This window comes from Brachypodium distachyon, chromosome 2 (assembly GCF_000005505.3).
Source record: "Brachypodium distachyon strain Bd21 chromosome 2, Brachypodium_distachyon_v3.0, whole genome shotgun sequence".
Classification (NCBI taxonomy): Eukaryota; Viridiplantae; Streptophyta; class Magnoliopsida; order Poales; family Poaceae; genus Brachypodium; species Brachypodium distachyon.
Genome location: NC_016132.3, coordinates 33406892 through 33430962, shown reverse-complemented (window position 1 = coordinate 33430962; position 24071 = coordinate 33406892). Strand labels below are relative to the sequence as shown.

The window sequence follows — 24071 nt, the reverse complement described above, 5'->3', positions numbered from 1 at the left end:
GTATGGCCCCAGCACGCTTCCTGGAAGTTTCCGAGAGCTGATCCGAAGCTTCTCAGATTCGTCACATGTCAATTCGTTCCATTGGGACTCTTTTGCTTGCTTCCAGAGATTTATCATTTATGTCACATGTCGATCTACTATAGATTTGATGTGACACCACCTTAAGCTGCACTCGTCGGGTGTCAAATTCAGCCATATGTTCGAGCTAGTAAGATACCCGTGCGTTGCAACGGGCCACCACAGTGCCACCCACCGCGCTCAATTCTAAGTTTTGATTGTACCATTTTAACCGAAAGCAACATGTTTAATAGCTATTTTTACTGCACATGACTGATTTTTCAACGAATTTGACATTTTATAGCGCATAGTACATTTTTTATAGTGTTTAAATATATGACAAAAAAATATCCTAGAGTACTCTTCCTTAGGCTTGCAAACAAGATACTGGTAGGTTGGGAAAAAAAATATACAGCCAACAAATTCCTTGGTAAATAAGGGGAAAGACACCTTATGTACGGAAACAACAAATCACCAGTACGCTTTTTTATGCATCCGAAGAAGGAAAATGCAAGCAAAATCTTTACAGTTTTTTGCTGCAACTTGCAAAAGCAAGATCCAAACGGCTGCGCACCGGTGATTAGCTAGAGGTTGGACGTATAGAGAAGGCGAGAACTCCACCAACGTTGCTCATCTTGGCGTCCGAGGAGCAGATCGGGTGGCGGCGCAACTCCAGGGCACGAGCTCAGTGGAGGGGGCCGGTACAGGAGCTGGCTGGAGGGAGCATTAGGCGCTCTCTGGAGGGGTCGGACAGGAGCTTGTTGTAGGTCAACGTGGGGGCAGCGGTTCCTCAGGGGAGCTTTGGGAGTTGGAGCAGATCGGCGTTGGCGTGGTAGGACAAGAGGGCGGCGCCGTCAGAGAAGTCACGAATCAAGGGTGACCAGACCTATGGACCATGGGAGGCGGTCTAGGGAAGAAAGGTGGAGGTGCCAGGGGAGAAAAGAGAAGAGGAGAAATCGACGGAGGTGGAAGAGAAAGAAGAAAATTAAAAACTCTCCGTCCGCCGTCCACCCCGCTGCGAGTCAGGGCCAGGGCGTGGCGATGGGCGGCGCGGCTTTGGGCACCGAGGCCCAAGGCGACGGACTGCGTGGGATTGGGAGGAGGAGGCGCCTGCGTTAGATTGAGAGAGGGCAGAGAGAGAAGGGGGAATCATGGGACGGCAAGAAGAAACGATGGGGAGCGGCGGCACATATGTAATATTTGTGAGTTTGACGTACGGCACCCATTGCAATCACCACCAACTCCAATTTAATAGATAGTAATAGACTAGAAGGATGCGCCCGCATGTCACAGCAAAAGCATCACTGACTCCGTCCAACTTAATCGTATACATGTCATCGACACACATTCTACAAATTAACACACTTTGCATGTCCAGAGAAATAAACATGCTTGGAACTCGAAATAACCTGGGTCAGATCCTAGATAACAGGGTTCCAACAGGAAATCATCCGATTCATATCAAAGCATCAGCCAGTTGGAACTGAAAAAATATGTCGTAACTGCAAGCAACGATGTCGATGGCTAGACTACCGCAAGCACCCTTTCTTTTTTATTGTTGGCATGTTACGAATTGCCAAAGGGAAGGCAAAAATCTGCCAACCTGGGCAAAGAGCGCCAAGAAGGGAATATCCGCCCATCTCAGCTTAAGCCGGAACATCTTATAGTACCATATCTGATCAAGCCCGGTAAATATGCTGTTGTTTAGTCCTCAACTCAACATGCTGCCTAATTTCTACAACTACAACAAAATGCTTGCTAGCGATAAATATGCACCTGACCAAAAACAAGCAGGTCATCTAGGATGAAACCACATCACGAAGGCCAACACATCATATGGTCGACAGATGGAACAGTATGCATGTTTGTACCCCTTCCAGTGGGTTATGCTGATGAATCCATATCAGATGTATCTGGGGATTGTAAGGAGTCAAACAAGATAAAAGACCAGACCAAGAGGTAGTCTAGTAAGATATTCACAAACAAGCCAACAAAAGAAAATACTTTACCAGATGCGGAACCACTAGGTGGCTTGTTTGTGAATGAGGAGCTTCTTTGAAGATCTGCTTTCGTTTATGTTTTGCAAGCAAGGAACGAAACTGATAAGTAAAGCTGAATAACAATCTGATATCATATATCCATGCAGTACTACTGTAGTAGTATAGACAGTGGCAACACAGGGATATGAAATTGCAGCTATGCTAAAAAAAAAATCTAACAGGTAATCAATATCAGCAGAAATTACGGCGGGCAAAGCCCGTGGAGTGACAGACAACAATTATTATCAACTTAAAGGAGCAAAATTAAGCAATAACCAATTTCTACCATTGAGCTAACCGGGCGAAGGGGAAAGCTTAGGATTAATCTACAGGGGTCTTATACATGTAATATGTGCTTCGGGCATGGAGGGAGTAGACCAAAGCCTGCTAGCACTATCGATCGGTTATAATAAAAGCAAATCATTTGAACGGACTGATGATGACAAAGAAACAAACCTGCAGGCTGATGCAAGCCTTTCACAGCTTCAAAGTTTTTGAATGTATACCCCACAAAGCTAAGATCTTTAGAATCAAGAATCATCTGCAATGATGTTTCAGAACAATGATGAAGAACTTTGGAGTGAATAAATAATTAAAAGCATATTGTCTGTTACAAAGGATGTATCGATGCCTAGACAGACATCTAAAAGTGATCACTGATGAAGGTGACTCAATTGATGCCTAGCCACAGACATTTGAAAGACAGAGAAAACTGATTTGCCAGATAGCTGCAATCATCAGAATTTAGAAAATCTACAAACTCTGCCTTCATGGAACATGTCATGCAAAATTGCAAAACGTTATTAACGGTAAATTTTGGGTGCACCTCAGCTGTAGCAAGAACAATCCAGTGATTTCTTAACAATGAACCACTCAATTAATACTCACCCTGGGTTTTCTCCACGTAAATATTAAATGCATACACATAATGGCAGCAAAGGAAAAATATACAGGCACATCATCGATGTATTATCAACAAACAATATGATCTAAAAGATGACCTGAAAATGGGAACTCAATGCTGAACGTGATTTTAGGCAACTAGCTTTGTTGGATCCTAGACTTAAGTACCACGCTAGGGGTCATACCTTCCTTGAGGAACCAGAACCTGTGTTTGCTAGAGCAGGGTCTGCCTGTAGAGACAGTAAGGAAAGGAAGTAATGGAATATAGTGACATATGGAGCTGCAAGAATGACATTCTGAATACGAATTGAAAGAATCTTTCAACTTGAGAATATTTAGAGAATCCAACACACAGCAAACTAATGAAACAGATTTGCTTACTTCGTCAAACTTCTGAAAATTCTGTGTATCCAGTTCATCATTTACTTGAGGCTTAAATGCTGCATCCATTTCATAAAGTCTATCCCATTCAACTCCACGAAACCAAGTATGAGCCTAACAAAAAGAGATACGGAGAGAAGTATATCAACCAAACAAACAAATGCAAGTGATACTCTCTTGGATTTCAAATATAAGTCATTTTGGACAATGACATTCTTTACAAGATACTCCCTCTGATCCTAAATTCTTGACTCAAATTTGTCCAAATATGAATGTATCTATTCTTAAAAAGCGTCTAGATACATGTAATATTTCGACAACAATTTAGGATCGGAGGGAGTACCACTTTTACTGCTCATTGCTATCATTACAAATCTCAAAAAATATTGTATGCAGTTATATTCCATGATGAATATACTAATGCAAATTTCATGTGGCCAATTTAGGTACATTGTTATTTATTAATGAACAAATGTTTTACAGATCTAGATACCGAAACAACTTACATTTGCAATTGGAGATAGTAGTTAATGATGGGAGACAATAGAAAATACCTTTATTTGGTCAGCCCCTCCACTGCCAATCCTGTGGTCCACATCACATAAGAACCGACAAATCAGATCCTTAGCTTCAGGAGACAGCCCTGAATTGTCTGGAAATTTCAAATAGCTTCTCCAGTGCACAATCTAGAAAGTGAAAACCAGAGTCAGTGCAGTACTTCACAACAGAAAGTGGAAGTACCTATAGGAGTTGGGCACTTATCTATTCTTTGTTTTTTTTGAGAAAAGTATATTTTTCGTCCGCCAACTTGTCAGAAAATACATAAATGGTCCCTTATACTCGACCCCCAACTGATGAAACCGTATATCTATGGTCCCTCACCCCCTACGAAGCGGTATCATTACCAACGTTTGGCCCTGGACTTGCCACATCGGTCTGCCAAGCTGGTATCACTACCCTGACGTGATTTGTTTCCACCAAAAAGAAATTTAAAAAATCCCGAGTAGACGCACGGGAGGGAAAGTGAAAGCCGGCTTTTGGCAACTGCAACAATGACACTCTCTGTCGCCGTCTCACCATTCCTCCTGCGCATCTACCGGATCTTTTTGTTTCTTGGCGGAAAAAAATCATGTCATGGGCTAAAAAGGAAAATAGTGCAAGCTGGGCAGGCCAGCCTGGCAAGTTCAGAGCCAAAACCATGACACGTCGGTATTGATACCACTTCACGGGGGTGAGGGATCATTGGTGTCCGGTTTCGAAAGTTGAAGGTCAAAAGGTATACAAAAAAAGTTGAGGGACCATTTGCGTTCTTTTCGACGAGTTGGAGACGGAAAATATACTTCTATCTTCTCTTTTTATACAACCCCAAAAAATCTGAGGTTCAAAATATACATTTTTAACACGAATGGATGAAAAATTGAAAATCAAATACGGGAAGTTCTGGATCTCAAATTATACAATTTTAACAGCATAAGAAGGTGATTAAGAATAAGGAACTTTTCTGTTTACACATCTTCACACAGAGGAGAGCATGCAGTTTTGTAATACTTGGACAATTTTGACAGACTTTTTATGTGCCTCAGTTGACTAGGGTGATCTGAGCGTGAAAAAATGGTATGTTTCTACACAACATCATAAGTAACAACATATAGCAATATTTTCATCAAACTTAATACTTGCACTTAGTTGTAAGCTTCATACTAAACTGCAACAGGAACCAAAATAATCAAATTAAACCAGGACAGAACAGTGCAAATATTGTGAGATTAATCAAAATTGGTAACTCTTCAACAGTAAATTTATCATATAAAAAAAAGATGATGATGCATGGCTAGAAATCCTACAGGACGATAGAATAGTCTATGAATTAGCAATTCAAAAAGGAAAAGCATATATCCCTCAATTTTGTGGAGCTACCGATGATGTGAGCTCAGGAAAAGAAGAAGAGAAATTTGGTAGAAACTCTCACCAAGAAAGAAAGGAAAAAAAGAGTATGTCCCCCCATGGTGGGATCCTAATTATTCCTAATTCACATCCATCACTCCAGATCTTAATTATGGACAATATGTACCATTCCTCAACCACAAAGACAACTCTCATACTATATGTTGCTAGTCATACAATTGGGGAAATTGGACCATGCCACTGCAAAGTCTGCAATTTCTTTTGAAAAATGCAACGGGTGGTCCAGGTCCCACATGCCATTGGGACATCCAGTGTCATATTTCAAAGAGAAAAGTATATTTTTTGTCCTTCAACTTATCGGAAAGTACGTGAATGGTCCCTCAACTTTTTTTAGTATACTTTTCGTCCCCTGACTGTTGAAACCGGACACCAATGGCCCCTCACCCCGTTCTAAAGCGGCTTTGCTGCCAACATGGCATGTTTTTTCTCCGCGACTTGCCGCGTAGGCATGCCACGTTGGCATTAGGTTTCTTTTTATCCCCGAGTTCATTTTTTTGCCTCAAAAGCCAAGAAAAGACTCAAGTAGACACCTTTTGTCAGCTGTCCAAGGTTCGGAACTTCGGATCCAACCAAATAGTCAACCAAACGCCAACACCGTATAATGACATGACAAGGCGGGGGGCAAAACCATGACACCTTGTCTCCGAAACCTCTTCAAATGTGATGAGGGAAAATTGGTGTCCGATTTCGACTCTTGAGGGACTAAAGTCTAAAAGTATACCAAAAAAAAGTTAAGGGACTATTTGTATACTTTTCAACAAGTTGAGGGACGAAAAATATACTTTTCTCTATTCAAAACTGTTAAGTTTGCAATTGCATATTCCAAAGTTACTAGTATACCATATGTAGCTGGTTGGGCATAATAATCCAATTCTAGATAAATTGTTCAATGGCCAAACCTTTCTGCATGAAGTTATTGGATCATCAGAATAAAACGGTGGATGCCCAACAAGCATCTCATACATGATTGCACCCAGGGACCACCTGTATGTAAAGAAAAAGAACAAGCAATCAGATACAGCTACCCAATACAAAAACAGGTTTGTTCTTCAAAACAAGACATAACTACACGACTTATTTCCATACCAGTCACACTCTATTCCATATCCTTTTTTCAGTAGAACCTCTGGAGCAATATAATCAGGCGTACCAACAGTCGAAAATGCCTGAAATTCCATTTAAAATGGATGAAAATATTCGGCCACAATTTGAAAGAGTGCGTGCAGAATTCATGCTCGCGAAGTAAGAGAACAAAAATATAGAGTTGCATGTAATTAGGTAGATGCTCAATATGTAAGCACACACCAATTTTCTTCTGTTCTTCTGCCAGTGCTGAAGCGGTTCGTTTGGTCCTCTCCACATTCTACCATTTGATGTATCAGAGAGAGAACTATCTATGTTCATTGACTCCCTAAGATTTTCATCAGTCATAGGTTCATCTTCGTTCAAGGTTGAAATTTTTGAACAGTCAATTGGCTTGGACAATCCAAAATCTGACAACTTCATGTGGCCATTCTTATCGAGAAGCAGATTATCAGGCTTAATATCTCTGCAAGGAGAATAAACCAAAAAAAGGTGAGTAGACATATAGAACATACTGAACAGTATTTAAATTAGATTTGGAAACGTTTGACCTGTGGATATAATTATGTTTATGGATAGACTCGATGGCAAGAACAGTCTCAGCAATATAGAATCGAGCCACATTTTCAGTTAATGTATCCTCTCTCATTAGGAGGGTCATCATATCACCTCCAGGAAGGTACTCCATGATAAGATAAAGGCACTCAGCATCTTGGAAAGAATAGTATAGCTTCACAATGCAGTGGCTACCAACTTCAGCCAGCAAGTTCCTTTCAGATCTAACATGCTCCACCTATAGATATAATCAAAATATTAAGAACAGAGCAAATAAACTTGACAAGTATTCCCCAAATAAATAGTTAAAATGTTATGACCAAACTCAACATAAATAAAATCCAGAAAACTAATGTATAAACCTTAGTATTAGACAAGAATTTATGAAAACAACCCTACGCCACGGAATATTTGAGGAAAGTTTCCTTTGTAGAGTACAAAAATGATGCGATCACAGTGTAATTGCGTAGAATCTCAGTCACAATATGCTTCAAAGAATCCATGACAGAGCAATCCTAATATACAATGGGATCCAACAAATCCCAGTCAAAAGTCAACGGGATTCACAAAGCGGTCAAGGTACAAGCCACTTTGGTTCTCTAGCAGGACATTAATTGATCACTGTTACTTCTTACATTATGCGACTGTCTTTGAGGATAGCATCAAAGTGTAACTAAACAAAACTGTTCTATCAACAAATACTACTAACAAAGAAAACACAATGCAAGATAAATGGTACAGTGCTCTTATCCTACCTGACCCTTGACAAGCATTTCAGATTTCTTTAGTTTTTTCATTGCATAAATGTTACCAGAGGATTTTTCCCGGCATAGATGAACCTGACAGAACAACAAACTCAAGTTATCACCTGCAGAGGTTAAAAGCTCAAGCACGACAAACAGTCATACTTTACACATAAGGAATTCCAGAGGGTTGATAAATGCACGAAATGCTACATGTAACCAACTGGCACCGCAAGCGTAAAAAGCATTAGCGTGCCTGCTATGTTTATTCAGCGAAGTGGACTACCAATTGAGCAGATATGACACAATTAATAAAAATGCAAAATACTAAGTGTCTAAAAATGACACAGAAGCATGCTTGTAGATGTTGGAACATGCAAACCTCTCCATAAGCGCCTCTCCCGATGATGGTGAGCAGCTCAAAATCATCCACACATATTCTATGTCTTTTAAGTCTCATGTATTCAGTCTCCTTCCTCTGCAACTCCTCTTTTAATCTTATTTTCTCCTCCATAGAAACTTGTGAAGAAGCTAGCTGTTGTTCCAAAACTAATCGTCTGCAATTGTAGAATACATCCAAGTTTCCAGTGTCGATAGAAATGAAAGCAAACAGTAGTGGGCATAAGTAATGAAAAAACAAGATTTCCAGATGAAGCAATGGACCCAAGGATGAGTCTATGCCCTGGAAAATAAGCGTACAAAAAGATTAAAAGAAAGAGAGAGAAAAATCTCGAACCCGCACCAAGTGTGTGTCAGTTTCATTAGAAGAAACACCAAGACAGCGAAAGTTAACAACAGCAGTTTCATTAGAAGAAGCACCAAGTCAGCGAAAGTTAATAAAAGCCAAGGCCAAAAACCAAAAAAGAAACTGAAAGGAAACAGAAGAGAAAAAAACAAAAGCAAAATAACTGTATACCAAAAGAAAGAGAAAAAATCACATACCCACCTAATACCTAACACAATAATGTATTATTCTTTTCTCGAACACACCAAGCGGTGTGTCATTTCATTAGAAGACGGTTTATTACGTTGATTGGTTCGTTACTGGGTTCAGCAGTGTGTGGCATTTCGAAGTGTGAAGCATGGATCCTAGATTGTCAGGCTAGCTGCTGGTTTCGTTGATTGCGTAAAAGGAGATTTACAATTTAGAATGTATAACTGTAGGTATGAGTGGAGGAGAATGTCGGCAGGAACATAGTTCACATTTTATGTTTGCTTTTGCTTGTGACTTTTTGGTGGCGTAATGGTTTTTGTACTTGATGTACATGATGGCATGCCTGTTTGTGTTCGTTTTGTTTTTTGTCTTTGAAGAGAGCAGACTTTTTCGAGATCATTGAAGAGAGTCTTAACAGGCTATGTGTTGATTTTCAACTCTATACGGAGTGTGGATAAATGGACATCAGAGTATGTTCTTAGAGCAGGAGTGAGAGGGACGCAAAACAATAATCTTTAGTAGGTTTGTCAGCAGCAAGCAAATAAGTAAATGAAATTTCACTTCAATTATATAACAAACTCATGCCGCGTGGGTCCATTTTTTGCAAGAACACAATTCATTTACTTGAAGTCACTTACTGAACCAATGAAAGTATCAGTTCACCATGTGAACTGATTTGCACAAGGGCCTGGACCCCCTATCATTTGTACGGTTGTACCACCTTTAGTTAGTAAGTATGGTATCCGCGAACTTTATTAGCATTAGCATTTCATCAGTACCAACAAAGTAAATTATGTCATTAACTATTGGTTTTGGCAAAAAGCACATGAGTTAATTCATTATCCATGATCCAAAATTTATTTCTATTTAACACTTCAAGATCACTTTAATTTAGTTTTATTTATGAAAGTATAGTATGATTTCTTTCAATTAGTTTTATTTATGCAAGTATTGTCATCTCCAGTTGACAGTTGTTAACATGCCACTGAAGACCAACTTACAGAATGTTTGCACACAAGTCAACACACAGACCATCCCAAGAGATACACAATGCAGTAGTGAGCATGAAGCAAGAATGACAGCTGCACGCCCAAGCACCACTAGGTGAACGCAAATCAGAAAACACAGACCCAGTTTCTTTCCAGTCCTCGTCCTCCAACTGTCCACGAACTAGTAGTTAACTACTCCCTCCGTCCCATATTAAGTGACTTCCTATTACACTTAATATGGGACGGAGGGAGTAGATCCCAAGAGCTACAAAGCCTCTTTAACCCAACAAACGAAAACAAAAGCTACCCAACAAGCTAAGTTCGAATGCCACACACAGGCTGCCCAACTCAACGGAAGCATTGAGCAATAATCCGAAATTCGTCAGGCGAAGCACATCGCTCCAAGCCTCCAACTACAACAGTCGTATTCTACAACGAAGCATTCTACAACAAATTTCCCTAGAAGCAGTCGAATCACCACTAATCCATGTCGGCCCAAACTATGCAGAGAAGTACAGAATCCTCAAATCTCTGACCTAGTGAGCTACCTCCAATTCCCTCGATCATCCCGTCCCACGCGATATCTAGTTAGACCGCACGCAGTGGAATCGAGAAACGCTGGAGGTTTGGGGACGAATTCGGGAAGGGATGGGACCGATGGTACCTCTCGTTGCGTTGCTGGAGGTTCTTCATGCGCTCGCGGTAGCCGTTCTCGATAATTTTCTTCGCGGCGGCCACGCGCTCCATGGTGCGGCTGGACCCCGTCGGCTCGTCCTCTCCACCGCGTGCCACCGGCCGATCCTCCGCCGGCGCTCTCTCCATGTTAACCACCGCTCACCGCCGTGGCCCCGCCTCCCGTCCTCAACTATGCCTGCTGAGCTGAACTCGAAGTACTGTATTTCTAATAATCTTTGTTTGTTTATTTATTCCTGTATTGGCTGCTTTTTTGCTGTTACTTTGAGGTGCGGGATTATCATTCTGGTTTTGGTTTTAACGGAGGACTTGATTAAGAAGCGCCTGGTCGTGTCTGTTTATTTGAAATTGTTTCAAATACCCTTTTAAGCTGGGTCATCCATCCACATGAAAGTTAAGCTAAGAAACACGTTTTGGTGTGATGGTCGATTTAAATTTTTTGACGTTCACAATATACTTTAGAGGTCTCCCTTATAGTTTTTTACAAAATAAATAAATATGAAAGTTAAGTTTCGATCCAGTAAACATTCAACAGCTGAGAACACATGTACTGAGTGTGGCTGCTGTGAGGAAAAGTATGAAATAGAAACACAAAAGCACATAACTTGTGAGAAAAGTAGGGGGAAAACAAGAGTTGATTCCGTCCAGCTTAGTGGCTCTAGACCTTTGTCTACGAGTTCATAATCGGAGGCTCAAAAGTGATTGCATCGGCTCCAAACTTGTTGAGTTTCTTTTTTACTTTGAGCACTTCAATCTGGTTAAACTGACTTGAGTGTTGGACCAGTGGAGTATCAGATTTGCGAGGGGTTTCGTCAGCTTGGTTACTAAAGTTTCAGATAGAACAATTTTGGTAGATAAACAATTTTAGTAGGCAAACGGCGTCCGATTGAACTAAAATTTGGACGGTTTGTTGAAGACTCCTGGATCTGCATGTATGTCAATTTTTGGTGTAGTTTGGATCAATGGTTTAAAAAAAGTTGACAGAATACTAAAAGGGATAGAAACTGTGTCAACTCTGCTTTGCGGTGGTTCTACCTCTCTTGATTGTTATTGTGATTACCGGTTCGTAACATGCTGACGGTGTTGCACATCTCTAGATGGTCCAAAGAAGATTCTTATACCCATTTGCTCATAGTGGAAGTTGTGTTGCCATAGTTTTTTTACTACTCATTTTGGAAGGGTTTTTCACGTTAAATTCTTGTGTCACTTGTGTATGTTGTTTATGTTTATTCCGCTGCATCTGTTGGTTGAAACTATCCTCAAAGTTTGCTATAGGTGGTGGGCGGATTGGTTGCCATGTCGGTCCCCCTCTTTTGTTCTCGTCATTTTGCACATGCTATTTTTTGTTCTTTCAAATGCTTATCCGAGAGGGTCTTTGGAACTGGCCCATCTTCTGAACATAAATTTCGAAAGAATAAACTACTCAAATAAGCCTCTCAATTGTGATGATTTTTTTACCCTCTCAAATGAGAGGTCTATTATATGTATAGTATGTATAAGTTCACATTACCTTTTTAGTGTCTAACCGTGGGGCTCGATTTCGGCCTCTTCCTACTTTTATGTCCTTCATCCTTCCCTCTCCTCCTCTACCGACCTCCCCCTCTTCTAGATCTCCAGTTGTCGCTTCTCTCCGCTCCAGCTGGCTGCCATTCCTCCTCACGGTCTCTCCTCTCTTACGCGAGCCACCATGGCTCGATCACGTGACCACGGCAGTGGCTTGTCGTCGTTGGAGGCCCGGTCCCGACCGCAGCGGCTGCTCCCCATCTTCCACGTCGACCACCAACCACCGACCGTGCTTCTTCGCCTTTGGTGGGCTAGTTTGTTTATTTCTTCCAAATTTTGAGGAAAAAGTTTGGAAACACCCGGAAGTGGAGAAAAGTAAAATGCTGAGAAGTACTCCCTCCGTTTCGAAATAAGTGACGTGGATTTGTATAAGAATTTATACAAATCCACATCAGTTATTTCAGGACGAATGGTTCTGAAATAAGTGACGTGGATTAATTTGTATAACAATTTATAAAAATCCATATCAGTTATTTCAGGACGGAGGAAATACGACAAAACAAATAAATCTTCCGACAGTTCCAAAATGGGCTGTTGGTATTCCTTCACCAAATTCAATCATGGCAGAGCTCTGTGAATAAGTCTCTCCCATATATGTTTGTGCAGTAGCCCACGTCAGGATCTCCACCTAGACTCAAAGCAAATAAATGGTTGTAGAGCGCTTAAAAGTTCAATTTGGCACTAATATATCTAGATCGATCTAGTTTGGTACTAATCTATACGTAGATCGACGTAGGTAACACCGTTAGTGGAAATTAACCATGGTTCACTTGACAGGCAGCTATGGCCGTGTGCATCAATTGATGCAGAAGCCGGAAGGTCAACCTTCTTTTTTCGAAAAAAATAACTTGACAGGCAGCAGCTTAGTAAAAGAGCAGAGACACTGACACGCGGTCATGAATGTGTTTCAAGTTTGAACTGTAATTACACTTTACACAGGTTAACGACACATCGGGTCGGCATGGATATACACGACCGGCACTTCAATTGTAGAGGAAAAAACCGCATAAAAAAAAGATTTCAAAAAACTCCTCCCTTCCTGCGTGTCCTACATATACAGCATACACCCTACAGCATACATACATACACAATGTACTCCAGTATACAATACAAAGAATTAATTTGAGCAGGTAGTCGACGGATCGATCTACAAATGTCGACGGATCCAGGGGCGGTGTATGTATAAATCGATCACGGCTCAAGCTTGACGTGGTCGAACTCTTCGTCCCCTTTCTTGGCGGGCTGCGCGGCGCCGGCCTGCAGCCCCGTGTCGCCGCCGCCGCCGTCGCCGTGCTTGCTCTCCGTGAGCGCGATGCCTGATCCGTCGGCCCTGGGGCTGCCGGCGCGCGGGGTCCCCGAGGGCGAGCCGGCGCCGTGCTTGGAGTTGGCCCCCGCCGGCTTCTTCTTGACGCCGGCGCGCCAGTTCTTGAGCGCCTTGGACGTCTGGTCGTCGAAGATGGACTGCTTCATCGTCGACCCCATCTGCGACACCAGCGCGTACAGCGGCAGCGTCACGTAGCTGCACAGCACCTGCACCACCGCCCTGGATGCAAAATTAAAGAACCGCACATCAGTCCATCAGTCAATTCGAACTGATTCGAACCATATATATGTGCAAATCGATCGATTTGTACGTACCCGAGGCAGAGGCGGGCGAAGACGAACTGCTTCGAGTCGTTGAAGCACGAGTCCATCCCGTACTCGTACTGCATCCATTCATTCAATCAATTAATCTTGGTCGAGATGGTGTTGTGAGTAAATAAACTGAGTAAGATGGAGTTGGGTGTTATTTACCAGGATCCAGAGGAAGTAGATGATCTGGAAGCCGTTCTGGAAGAGGGTGAAGTGGATGAGGAAGAGGACGAAGGTGGGGCGGCTGAACCAGAAGTAGCTGTCGCTGACCTGCACGAGTGGGATCCCCTGGATCACCGCGTGCCGCTCCGTGATGTCGATCGCCATCCGGCAGATGATCCCTTGGAGCTTCGTGCCCACCGACAGGATGATCTGCCGGGCCGGGCCGCACACATCAAATCAACCATGAATTGCTCCGTGATGTTCAAGTTCATTTATTTTATTTAAGGCCAAAACTTAATGTCTTTTTTTTCCCGAAACAAGAAACAAATTAATGTGTTTTTTGTAAGGAAAGCAAAAATCACTTACCACCAAGGGCATGATGGATATCCAGAGCATGGAGTGTGCCCCTGAAATTGAAGGAAATCATCGGTATCAAGAGGGAGGGAAAGCATATGCAGAGTTTTCGTTCAAGCTAGGAATTTCGGGTATGTTTGGTTTAAGCCCCAGTTCGCCCTGCCAATTTTTTGGCACTACCAAATCATGGGCATGACCAAAATTTTGGCAAATTCTAGTTGTTTGGTTTGCAGCCGGTGTAACAACCAAATATTTGGTAAAAAGAGTTGGGCCTCCGTTTGTTTTGCTGCCATTTAGCTCGCCAAGCACGCCGGACTTTAAGCTATTTTGTTTTGCTGCCATTTTTGCACCGAAGAAGTAGAATCTAGAGTAACATGGTGTAGGTAGATGAAAGTGGCAGCAGCAAATAAGTATATGCCGAAAGTTTTACAAGAAGAACGAGAAGCTTCGATCCAACAGAGATTTTCAGAACAGAGACAGAAACTAATCCACGTGAAATAAGGAGAACAACTCGACCCAATCAAAGCGGAAGGAGGCAAACCTGTACGATTCCCTCGCACCAGATGATCTCCACACCATCAGCTGTAAGACGCCTCAATAAAAATGGAGTTCCGTCGACCACGTGGGCGCAATTTCATGTTCTTCTCTAACTCCGGCCAACGTCTACCGCGTCGATTTCTTAATCTCTGGTGATGCATGGACCGATTTCTTTGAACTGTATGCTCACAGATACACGATATGCATTTCCGCCCGATTTATTTTGATTTTCGGCATCCGCGGCGCCACTTCCCTGCTCCGCCATCGCCGGCCAACGCCGCTGCCGGTCATCTGATATTCTGGTGCACCGCCATACAAGATGATAACACCATGTCTTTCTACAGTCCCCTTGGTTCTATTTTTGCCCTTATTTGCTACCCAGAAACATCCCAACGCCGGCGGCCTCCCCCGCCATCGAGGTGAAAAAGAGGAAAGACCAGCATAGAGGGGAGAGAGAAGAGAGGAGAACACGACAGGGGATTTGGCGGCCAAAATTTTGGCGAAGGATTTCACCGCCCACGATGCGCCCGCGATTTGGCGAAAAAAGAGCGGGCAAGTTTGGGCTGCGTGGGGCTAACCAAATTTTCGGTGTTCATCCAAACGACGACCAAAAGTCCTGGGCTCACCAATTATTTTGGTAAGGCCAGCATCGGCTTAAATCCAAACGTGCCCTTCAATGCTAGATTTTTCTCTTCCGGTTTCTAGTAGGGGAAAGAAAGATTTCTAATTAGATGACTCACCGTTGATGTTGATGAGCAGGAAGATGAGGGCAGAAGCCCACAGAGGAGGGCTGCGAACAAACAAACAAACAAACAAAATTAGTTAACATCACACAACTAAAGCGAAATAAATATGAATAGAGGATATGATGCCGCAAGCATGTAATGTACAGTAATTAACCAAAAAAATCGTTCAAAGAAAAGAGTTTTAAACTGTTGGTCCACCGTACCTGATCCCGACGATGACTTTGAAGTCGTCTTCGAGAGACCGCTTGATGTACTTCTGGAAATCGAACTTGCTACCAGGAGCCAAATGAACCTGCAACAGCAACAACATGTTTAATTGATCATTCAGCATCCAGACAAAGAACTACTGTAGATCAACTGTTAATTTGTGCTAGCTAAGAAAGATACTGCATGCGTACGTTGACGAAGCTGTGGCGCAGCGCGCAGTAATCAGCCCTCCGGACCGACCTGAAGAACTGCCTGAAGAAGTTGCTCTGCGCGCGTGCATCATGTCAGGTCCCGTTTTGTATGATTTTAAGCTCTTGGCTCGAAAAAGAATAATTTGTACTGCAATCTTACGATGTAGAAAGACGCCGGGGTCTTGTTGAGCACGTTCATGTGCTGCCTGACGAAGGACGTCTCGTGCGTGAATCTGAAGCGCGTCGGATCTGCTGCAGCGATCGCATACGGCCGTTAATTCAGAAACAGTGACAGATTGCGTTTGATTTCTCAGTGCTTGCTGCTGAAGCTGAAGTGAAATTTTTGATTTACCACTGGATACATCGTAATCTTGGCCCGCGGCTTCTTTCTCCCACTCCTTCCATCCACGTATCTGCACGGCGATCACCAATGGTAAAAAGAAAAGTAAAAACAGAGGAGGTAGAGATTGATCACAGAGAGGGAGGGAAAGTCAGAACCTTGGCCCTGCCTAATGCCATGGTGATAGCACTGTAGGAGACATGGAAGACGGCGAGGAAGAAGATGAAGATGTGCAGCTGGTGCAGCGCGTTTATCGAGATGAGCGACACCTTCCCCTGAAACCAACCACAAGATAGCAGTATAGCACGCCTCAGAATCTATTCTTTCTGATCAGCTGCATAATTAAGATAGATGATGGTGATTATCGTATATTTATACCGGAGGGCATTTCGTTTTCATGTTGGCCTCGCCGCCGGAGAGCAGCCTGTGGGGGACGGCGAAGGAGGCGGCGGTGGTGAATGGCGGGCCGAGGCCGAGCCCGAAGTGCTCGGCTTCCTTGGGCTTGGCGTGCCCGCCCTCGGCCGCCGCGGCTGCGGCGCCATGCTCCCCCTCTGCGACGGCGGCGCCATGCTCCCCGGCGGCGCCGGCGAGGACGGCCGGGTTGTGGTGGTCATTGTTGGTCTCTGCCTCGATGGTGCTCTTCTTGAGCGGGCAGGGCAGCATGGTGTCGGCGGACTTCTCCGTGATGCAGATCCTAATGATGTAGTTCTGCCCGAACACCAGCAGCAGCGAGATGAACCCGAGCACCATCAGCTCTGCAATTCCCAATTCGCAGCCATTGATCAATCAATTAATTACCAGTATGCAATGCATATGGGAGATGAACGAAGATGGATCTCGTCGTCACCTGTCTTGACCTTCTCGAGGGCTTCGACCATGGCCTTCTTCTTCCGGTGAGCGAAGAACTCGCCGACCTTGTGGAGGCCCTTCTCGAGGAGGATGGAGATGAGGACGATGATGCCGCAGACGGAGGCGACGGCCCATGTCGGCGTCTGGTCGAGCTCCCTCGAGTTGCCGCCCCCTCCTCCTCCGCTCATGGCTGACGACGACCCTTCAGGGACGCCCTGCTGTAGCTAGCTAGCTGTCTCCGGCGCGCGCGCGGCCGGCCGTGCTCTTTGCCTTGTGACCCCTCCTGAGCGATCGAGACGGCCGGGGAAAGGAGGGAGACGGTCCAGAGGGGGGCCAAGATAAACCGAAGACGAGGTCAAGGAGGGGAAGAGGACGACGGCAATGGCCGAGGGACCCGGAGATTTGCCATTTTTCTTTGCTAGCTGCGCGTGCGTGCGTGCATGGGGAGGGGACGGCAACGCGCCGCTCATTTGCAGACAGAGGCTGCGCGCGAACTGTGGAGGGCTCCCTCGATTATCTTCTCTTCTCTCCTTTTATTCTCTCTTTGTTTTCCTGCAATTTAGCCAGCACGACGGATACCAAAGGACCTTACAGCGTGTTTGGTATTTCCGTGCAAGGGGAATGGAGTTTAGAGGGGGGAATTTGTAGGAGATCGGACATAGGAAATCGTCCCTTGTTTTGATATGCAATGGAAAATACGTGTAGAACAAAAAAGGGTCTATTCTCATGTTCGGTTGGTGCGAGTTCACGGATAATTTTTAAAGAGGAAATGAATCTTGTCTTCCACGGAGCGAGGAGAAAAACATACGCATCTTTTGCCTCATGGCTGCAAAACATAAGATAATTTTTTTTCAACTTTTCAGCTTTTATTCTTTGTACAGTTACTTTTGCTTATTTAATACATAACTGTAAGCATTTTGCCTGCCGCCTTTAACCCTAAAAAAAAGTTTCGATTAGAAAAGATAAATAAGTTACCATAAAAGTTTAGAATCATTTTTGGCAAACAAATTCCTATCAATTCTCAATTCTCCACTTGTTTATTAAAACACTTATATCTTCTTTGGATATAGACATTGAAGCTTGGCATCAGAAATTGGCAGTGTATGAGTCTGGGATGCCAAAATTTTGATTGACCCGTGATATTCAGTCTCAATATTGAATGCTCAGCCCGAAGGCAAATTTGGGTGCAGCCCAATTGCTCTGTATTCGGAAGTAGGTACCGCTTGGACCGACACCCGCGTTCGATCCCCGCACTAAGCAAATACGGAGTGTTTTTTTTCCTTTTCCAGATTCCTCTCCTAGTGCCTCCCTCCGATTCCCGATAGCCGGCGTAGCGCAGGTCCCTCCCCGCGGCAGCGGCGCCCTCCCTCTATCCTACGGCCAGTGGTCGTCTACAGCCCCGCCGCCTCGTGGCCTCGTCCTCCGGCTGAGCCAAGCGCCGGCGACCTTCCTCCCCCCTCCTGTTGGGCACAACGCTGGAGACTGTTGGCCGCGCGGCCGCCTCCCTCCTTCCCGGCTGGCTCCACCTCCCGAACCTGTCTTCCGTCGGAGGAAAATGGGACCGACGAGCTCCGTGCTAGATCGACAACCATGGGACAGAACGTCGGAGAAAACAAGATCTGCATCTCCGCCGGACGGTAGCACCCACGACATTCGTCCCAAAGGACCTCGTGCTGTTCAAGATAAGCACCGCGTTTTGTTCAACATTAAGGAAAGACAGAACATCAGAACATGTGCGCTTTGGTTTGATTGCTGTTGCCCTGTAGCATCTTGAACGACATACCCATATTTTTTATTTTTTATGAGTGATGTTCTATCTGCAATTGCATATACGATCTTTGTTTTTTCAAATGAAATCTATCTATGCGGGAGAGCATGATGCTACTGAGGGTTGCAACTCAAGAATGCTGACACTAGACGATTCTTTAGCCAACCGAACATAATTTGGCATTCCATCTCAATATCAAGTGTTGACTCCAAATGCCTAAACATCCAAACAAAAGTGTTGGCATTCGATCTCAATATCAATATCCTGTGAGGCATTGAAACCAACACAATCCAAGCCTCCGAATGTCTACATACAAACGAAGCCTTATTAAAATGGAGTAAATTGATCTTTAATTTTCATCGTCAATCTTTCTTAAGATTCCATTCACACCAAAGCTAACAAATGATTAAACAGTAAAACATCCCTTCAACTCCCATTCCCTCTCTCTAATTCCCCCAAACCAGACAAGTTGTTATAGTTTGAAGAAATCCACAATAGAAGTCTTGTATCCGTCTTCCAAATTAGATGGGAGAAGCATTTTGGAAGTTCTAAAAACATGCGATTTTTCCATGGACTTTGGAGTCGTGGGAGAGATTCTGAATTTGAGTTCTTCTCTCAAATATTCGTTCGGTGACCGATTCTTTCTCTCGGAACAAGAATTTCAAGGAGTAGCTACATTTATTTTCTCTAATAAGATCCGCATACATACCCAACTAACAGTTACACCTTAGTCCAACGATATCCTTAAGTCAGGTCTTGCCTCTCGATGATAAACCCCACAATGACAATTTGAGAGAGTAAAATGAACTTAGAAAATAATATGGATGTGTTAGAGTGGCATATGCAATGTTTTGCATATCTGTGATGCAATTGGACAACACCATTTTAATATATATGCAGCAAGACGAGTCCTGTGGAGGGGTTGCCAATTAAGAAATTGAGGTGTCAAATTAGAAATTTAGCTTTTGGCACCACTTTCATGCCACCGTGGAGGGTTTGCCAAATTAAAAAAAGATGAAACCGGATCACCTACTTGTTCCTGGTGTCAAATTCCTTCAAACAATATAAAACAATATTCATGCATGCATCTCCATCCCTGTTGGCTGAAAGTAGATGAGAGAGAAGAGAGAGTACATTTTATATGAGTTTTAATAATGGTGGGTCCCATACATGGAGAAATTTGGCTTTGACTACACTGTGTTGAAATGATACTTTTAGCACCGCTGTCAAATAATATGAGGACCTAACAAAGTGTCAAAATTCCTATTTAGTCTGACAACATTTGTCCCCTCTGACTGATAATATGTCAAGAATATGCAGCTCTAATTTCCCCTCAAATTTCACTAATTCGAATAGGAACTGAGCGCACGATGGCGTTGTCTCTCGGAAACCAAGCCCCTCAAATTTCACTAATTCGAATAGGAACTGAGCGCACGATGGCGTTGTCTCTCGGAAACCAAGTCTTCAAAATGCATGATACACACAGACCGAGTCCTCAAAGTGCACGACACACACAGATCGAGTCCTTAAAGTACATGACACGCAGGGAGAGATCGAGTCCTCAAAGTGCATGACACACACAGACCGAGTCCCCAAAATACACGAGACACACATAGATCGAATCCTCAAAGTGCATGACACACACATACCGAATTCTCAAAGTGCATGGCACACATATAGATCGAGTCCTCAAAGTGCAGGACACACAAACACAGACCGAGTCCTCAAAGTGCATGACACACACAGACCGAGTCCTAAAGTGCATGACACACACATATCGAGTCCTCAAAGTGCATGACACACAGTCCGAGTCCTAAAAAATGCATGACACACACACACAGAGTCCAAGTGCATGGCGCGCGCGCGCAGGTCGAATCCTCAAAGTGCATATAACACACCCTCAAAAGTGCGCGCGCGCGCGCGCGCACACACACACACACACACACACACACACACACACACACACACACACATACACAGATCTAGTCCTCAAAGTGCATGACACACACACGCGCGCACGCACCACCCCATGCACGCACACACACGTGTACACCTGGGCGTGCGCCTGGTCATGGGTGGCCTGGCCCGAAACCTGGCGTCCATGTACTAAACAACACTAGGCAAAGATTGAAAATAAATATATAGAAAATTCATCCGGAGCTAAGTGACGAAGTGGCGCGCGGAGGTAGCTGGACGCGCATAGCACGCGATGCCCGTCGTTTGCCCAACGCCCTTCTTCCTGAGCCGCTTCCTGATGTGCAAGGTCATCTTGTAGATCTCTTTCGACCTCGTCGCCACGCCATCGGAGTGGTACATCGCCTTGGCTAGTTCTTTCCGTGTTTGCAGCGATCCCTCGTTGCGGACGCAATGGAGAGGCAGGCTGTGTTTCCTCACATTATAGGAAAACTCAGTTGACAAAGCTAATTCTGATTTTCCTCAGATTTGGATCTGGCTTTGAGAATGTTGCGTATTGCGAGCGCAATACTTGAGACTGAGAAGAACCCTGCAAGCAAAACTACTGAGAAATTTCAAACATTTTCTGCTCTTTCTGAAGTCTCCATGCTAAGAGGTGGCCTCAGACCCCCAGTTATCTTAGTTACTCATTCATTGGTGAATGGTTTAAATACTCATGATCTCCATTTAATTTGCAGAAGACATAGACTACTTGTTAAGAGTCTGCTTCAAAGCCTTAGCCATCTCGAAGCATTTGATTGAGCCTGACCTTTATCAAATTATCGGACTGTATCCTCCTCTCATCTTCTAGTAATATATAATGCTACCTATATCAGTTGTCTTCTATTTTGAAGTATAAATTAAGAAGCATATTTGCAACATAAGTGTTTCAGTGCCTCCGTCCTTCTGGGCATGTGTCTCTGGATTTTAGGTGTAGATGTTAGGTAACTTCAAATTTAGGTGGCTAAGTGTAAAAATGTAGCATATGATATGGGTTCCTTCACGCACATAAATCATTTGGAGTACACACGAGCCATGGTAGATAAATTGTGATGTCCATATAAAATGTCAGGTACTGATGCTGGTATATTTTGGTGGTTCTTCCTTTGTTGATTTTCTTAATTCAGTTACAGAAATGTCGTCCTATGTTCCAACTTCAATTATTTTTCGAATTACACTACTGCATGAGGTACTTCAAATTGGCGTCAAAGACTAGAGAAGCAACCCTATATATACTGTACAAAGGCTATTTCATTATGCAAATCATTTATACAGACACTGAAAAAGGCCAAGGATGCTCTGTTGGCTCGTAAACATGATAATGTATCTTATCCAGATCTCTTAGAAAAATCTGATCTAGACGAGGAGATATTGTTTTGTACTAGCGCAATATTGCCTGTACTAGAGAAGAAGGTAAACATATTAGATCATGTTCTGCATTACCTAGCTAGTTGCTTTCCATCATGTACCTCATGCTGTAGTACCATGCATGTGAAGATCTAATTGTATGAAATTGTATGAAGCAATGGGGCATCCTCGAAGCACTCATGAGCACAAACGGCCTATGTCCGGGCCCATTGCTCACCTTGCTGACAAAAGGAAGAAAACCATAGACGCGGCAGTGAACATATATATGTGCAAGGGGAACATCATTTTTTCTTGTTATTTAAAATACTTTTCCATGTGAAGGAAACATTTTCTTGAGCTAATTAAGAAACATTGTTTCATGGTATGTACACACAAAATATAGGTGAGTGTACGTGTGTGTTGTGACACACACAGATCGAGTAATCAAAGTACCTGACACACACGGAACGAGTTCTAAAAATGCATGACACACACACGGACCGGGTCCTCAAAGTGCATGACACACACAGACCGAGTCCTCAAATTGCATGGTATACACAGGTCGAGTTCTGAAAGTGCATGACACACACAACTCGATTGAGTCCTCAAAGTGCGTAACACACACAGACGGAGTTCTCAAAAGTGCATGACGACAAACACACACAGACTGAGTTCTCAAAGTGCATGACACACAGACCGAGTTCTCAAAGTGCATGACACACATGCGCGCGCACACACGCACCATCCCAAGCACGTGCGCATACGTGTACACCCGGGAATGCCCGAAACCTGGCGCCCATGTACTGAACAACACTGGGTAAAGATTGGAAATAAATATATAAAAATTCATCCCGAGTTACGTGACGAAGTGGCGCGGAGAGGTAGTTGTACGCGCATAGCATGCGATGCCCGTCGCCTGCCCAACGCCCTTCTCCCCGAGCGCTTCCTGATGTGCAAGGTCATCTTGTAGATCTCCGTCGAGCTCGTCGCCACGCCATTGGAGTGGTACATCGCCCCGGCTAGTTCCTTGAGCATTTGCGATGATCACTCGTTGTGGACGCGATGGAGAGGCAGGCTGCATAGAACATGACTTTCGTCCGCTCCCTTCTCTCCCCCTCCCTTGCTCAAAGCTAGGCCTGCCTTGGCCTCCTCCATCTACCTGAACACCTCCTTGGCTCGCTCTGTGACAGCGCATCTCTACAACAATAGAACATGAGGGCGCCATGGGTTAAATGGGGTTGCTATCCCACCTCGTATTAGCCCAACACTCTCCAAGAATATGGAAACAATGTTCCCGTTAGTAACATGTCCTAAAGTGAGTGAGATGAATCCGTTAGCCACATGATCATCATTCTTCCGCGCTCCATTTCGTGTTATTTGGATCATACATGATGAAAATTATTATCAAGTACTCTACTACCCATAATAAGTTTCTTATTCCGTACAATGTTAAATCTACCACGTGTACTCTCTCAGTCTCTCGCCTTAGGTTACTACAGTGTAGTGTTGAGGAGGAAAACCAACAGCTAGCTCTCGATGAAGCGAAAGACGCCTGGGGGATCACATGTTTATGAAGGCCAGCGCCGGGACGTGGTCAGACCTCAGGCTCAGACGCAGACAATAAAACGGAAACGGAATTCATCATCGCGCCATTAGCCATTACTGCTCAGTGGCCAGCGGGAAGGAAAACGCCAAGCACCGCACACCGTATTCCATCAGTAGCAGCTGGCCTGTATATCCACTGCTACAGAAACGGTTATCAGTAACGGTCGAAAAATCATATCAGTAACGGTCGGGACCGCCGTTACTAACTTCGTGTTACCCATCATCAGTAACGGTCGCCCGGATCATCAGTAACGGACTGACCGTTACTGATGTATATATACATCAGTGGCGGTCGCTCCTCCCTGACCGTTACTGCGACCGCCACTGATGTATATATATCAGTAACGGTCGCGTCGCCGTATCAGTGTCGGTCGAGGGACCGACACTGATACATTTTCGGTGTTTAAAAAAATAATTAAAAACACAGTAAATACACAGGAAATACACAACAAATTATATAGAGCACAACAAATTA

General features: G+C 43.9%; 2 protein-coding genes across 3 annotated transcripts; both read right to left on the bottom strand.

Moving 5' to 3' along the window:
* Window positions 1–1344: 1344 nt before the first annotated feature.
* On the bottom strand, window positions 1345–10559 carry LOC100834913 (serine/threonine-protein kinase 38). Its single transcript, XM_003568743.4, has 13 exons — window positions 10314–10559; window positions 8109–8283; window positions 7739–7822; window positions 6980–7221; window positions 6651–6894; window positions 6432–6511; window positions 6245–6329; window positions 3935–4066; window positions 3381–3494; window positions 3185–3229; window positions 2553–2637; window positions 2067–2120; window positions 1345–1970 (listed from the first exon to the last, which is right to left on the bottom strand). The coding sequence occupies exons 1-13, from the start codon at window positions 10469–10471 to the stop codon at window positions 1942–1944; spliced, it is 1527 nt and encodes a 508-aa protein (XP_003568791.1). The 5' UTR covers window positions 10472–10559; the 3' UTR covers window positions 1345–1941.
* Window positions 10560–12772: 2213 nt separating this feature from the next.
* Window positions 12773–17438, bottom strand: LOC100834610 (MLO-like protein 9). 2 transcript variants are annotated; one of them, XM_014898322.2, is made up of 12 exons: window positions 16922–17438; window positions 16453–16829; window positions 16233–16349; window positions 16087–16147; window positions 15895–15986; window positions 15735–15809; window positions 15540–15628; window positions 15331–15380; window positions 14066–14106; window positions 13700–13909; window positions 13544–13611; window positions 12773–13448 (listed from the first exon to the last, which is right to left on the bottom strand). In XM_014898322.2, exons 1-12 carry the CDS (start codon window positions 17109–17111, stop codon window positions 13097–13099), a joined length of 1722 nt encoding a protein of 573 aa, XP_014753808.1. In that variant the 5' UTR covers window positions 17112–17438; the 3' UTR covers window positions 12773–13096. The 2 variants fall into 2 exon arrangements, with proteins under 2 accessions (XP_014753808.1, XP_003568790.1); XM_003568742.4 differs by having other exon boundaries at window positions 15895–15983.
* Window positions 17439–24071: the final 6633 nt, after the last annotated feature.

Coding starts and splice junctions, on each gene's coding strand:
- LOC100834610 (XM_014898322.2), bottom strand. CDS start 17,111: ATGAGCGGAGGAGGAGGGGGCGGCAACTCGAGGGAGCTCGACCAGACG. Junction 16,350..16,452: donor TGAAAACGAAATGCCCTCCG/GTATAAATATAC, acceptor GGTTGGTTTCAG/GGGAAGGTGTCGCTCATCTC. Junction 13,910..14,065: donor TATCCATCATGCCCTTGGTG/GTAAGTGATTTT, acceptor CCGGCCCGGCAG/ATCATCCTGTCGGTGGGCAC.
- LOC100834913 (XM_003568743.4), bottom strand. CDS start 10,471: ATGGAGAGAGCGCCGGCGGAGGATCGGCCGGTGGCACGCGGTGGAGAG. Junction 7,222..7,738: donor AAATGCTTGTCAAGGGTCAG/GTAGGATAAGAG, acceptor TTATATCTATAG/GTGGAGCATGTTAGATCTGA. Junction 3,230..3,380: donor ATTTTCAGAAGTTTGACGAA/GTAAGCAAATCT, acceptor CTGTCTCTACAG/GCAGACCCTGCTCTAGCAAA.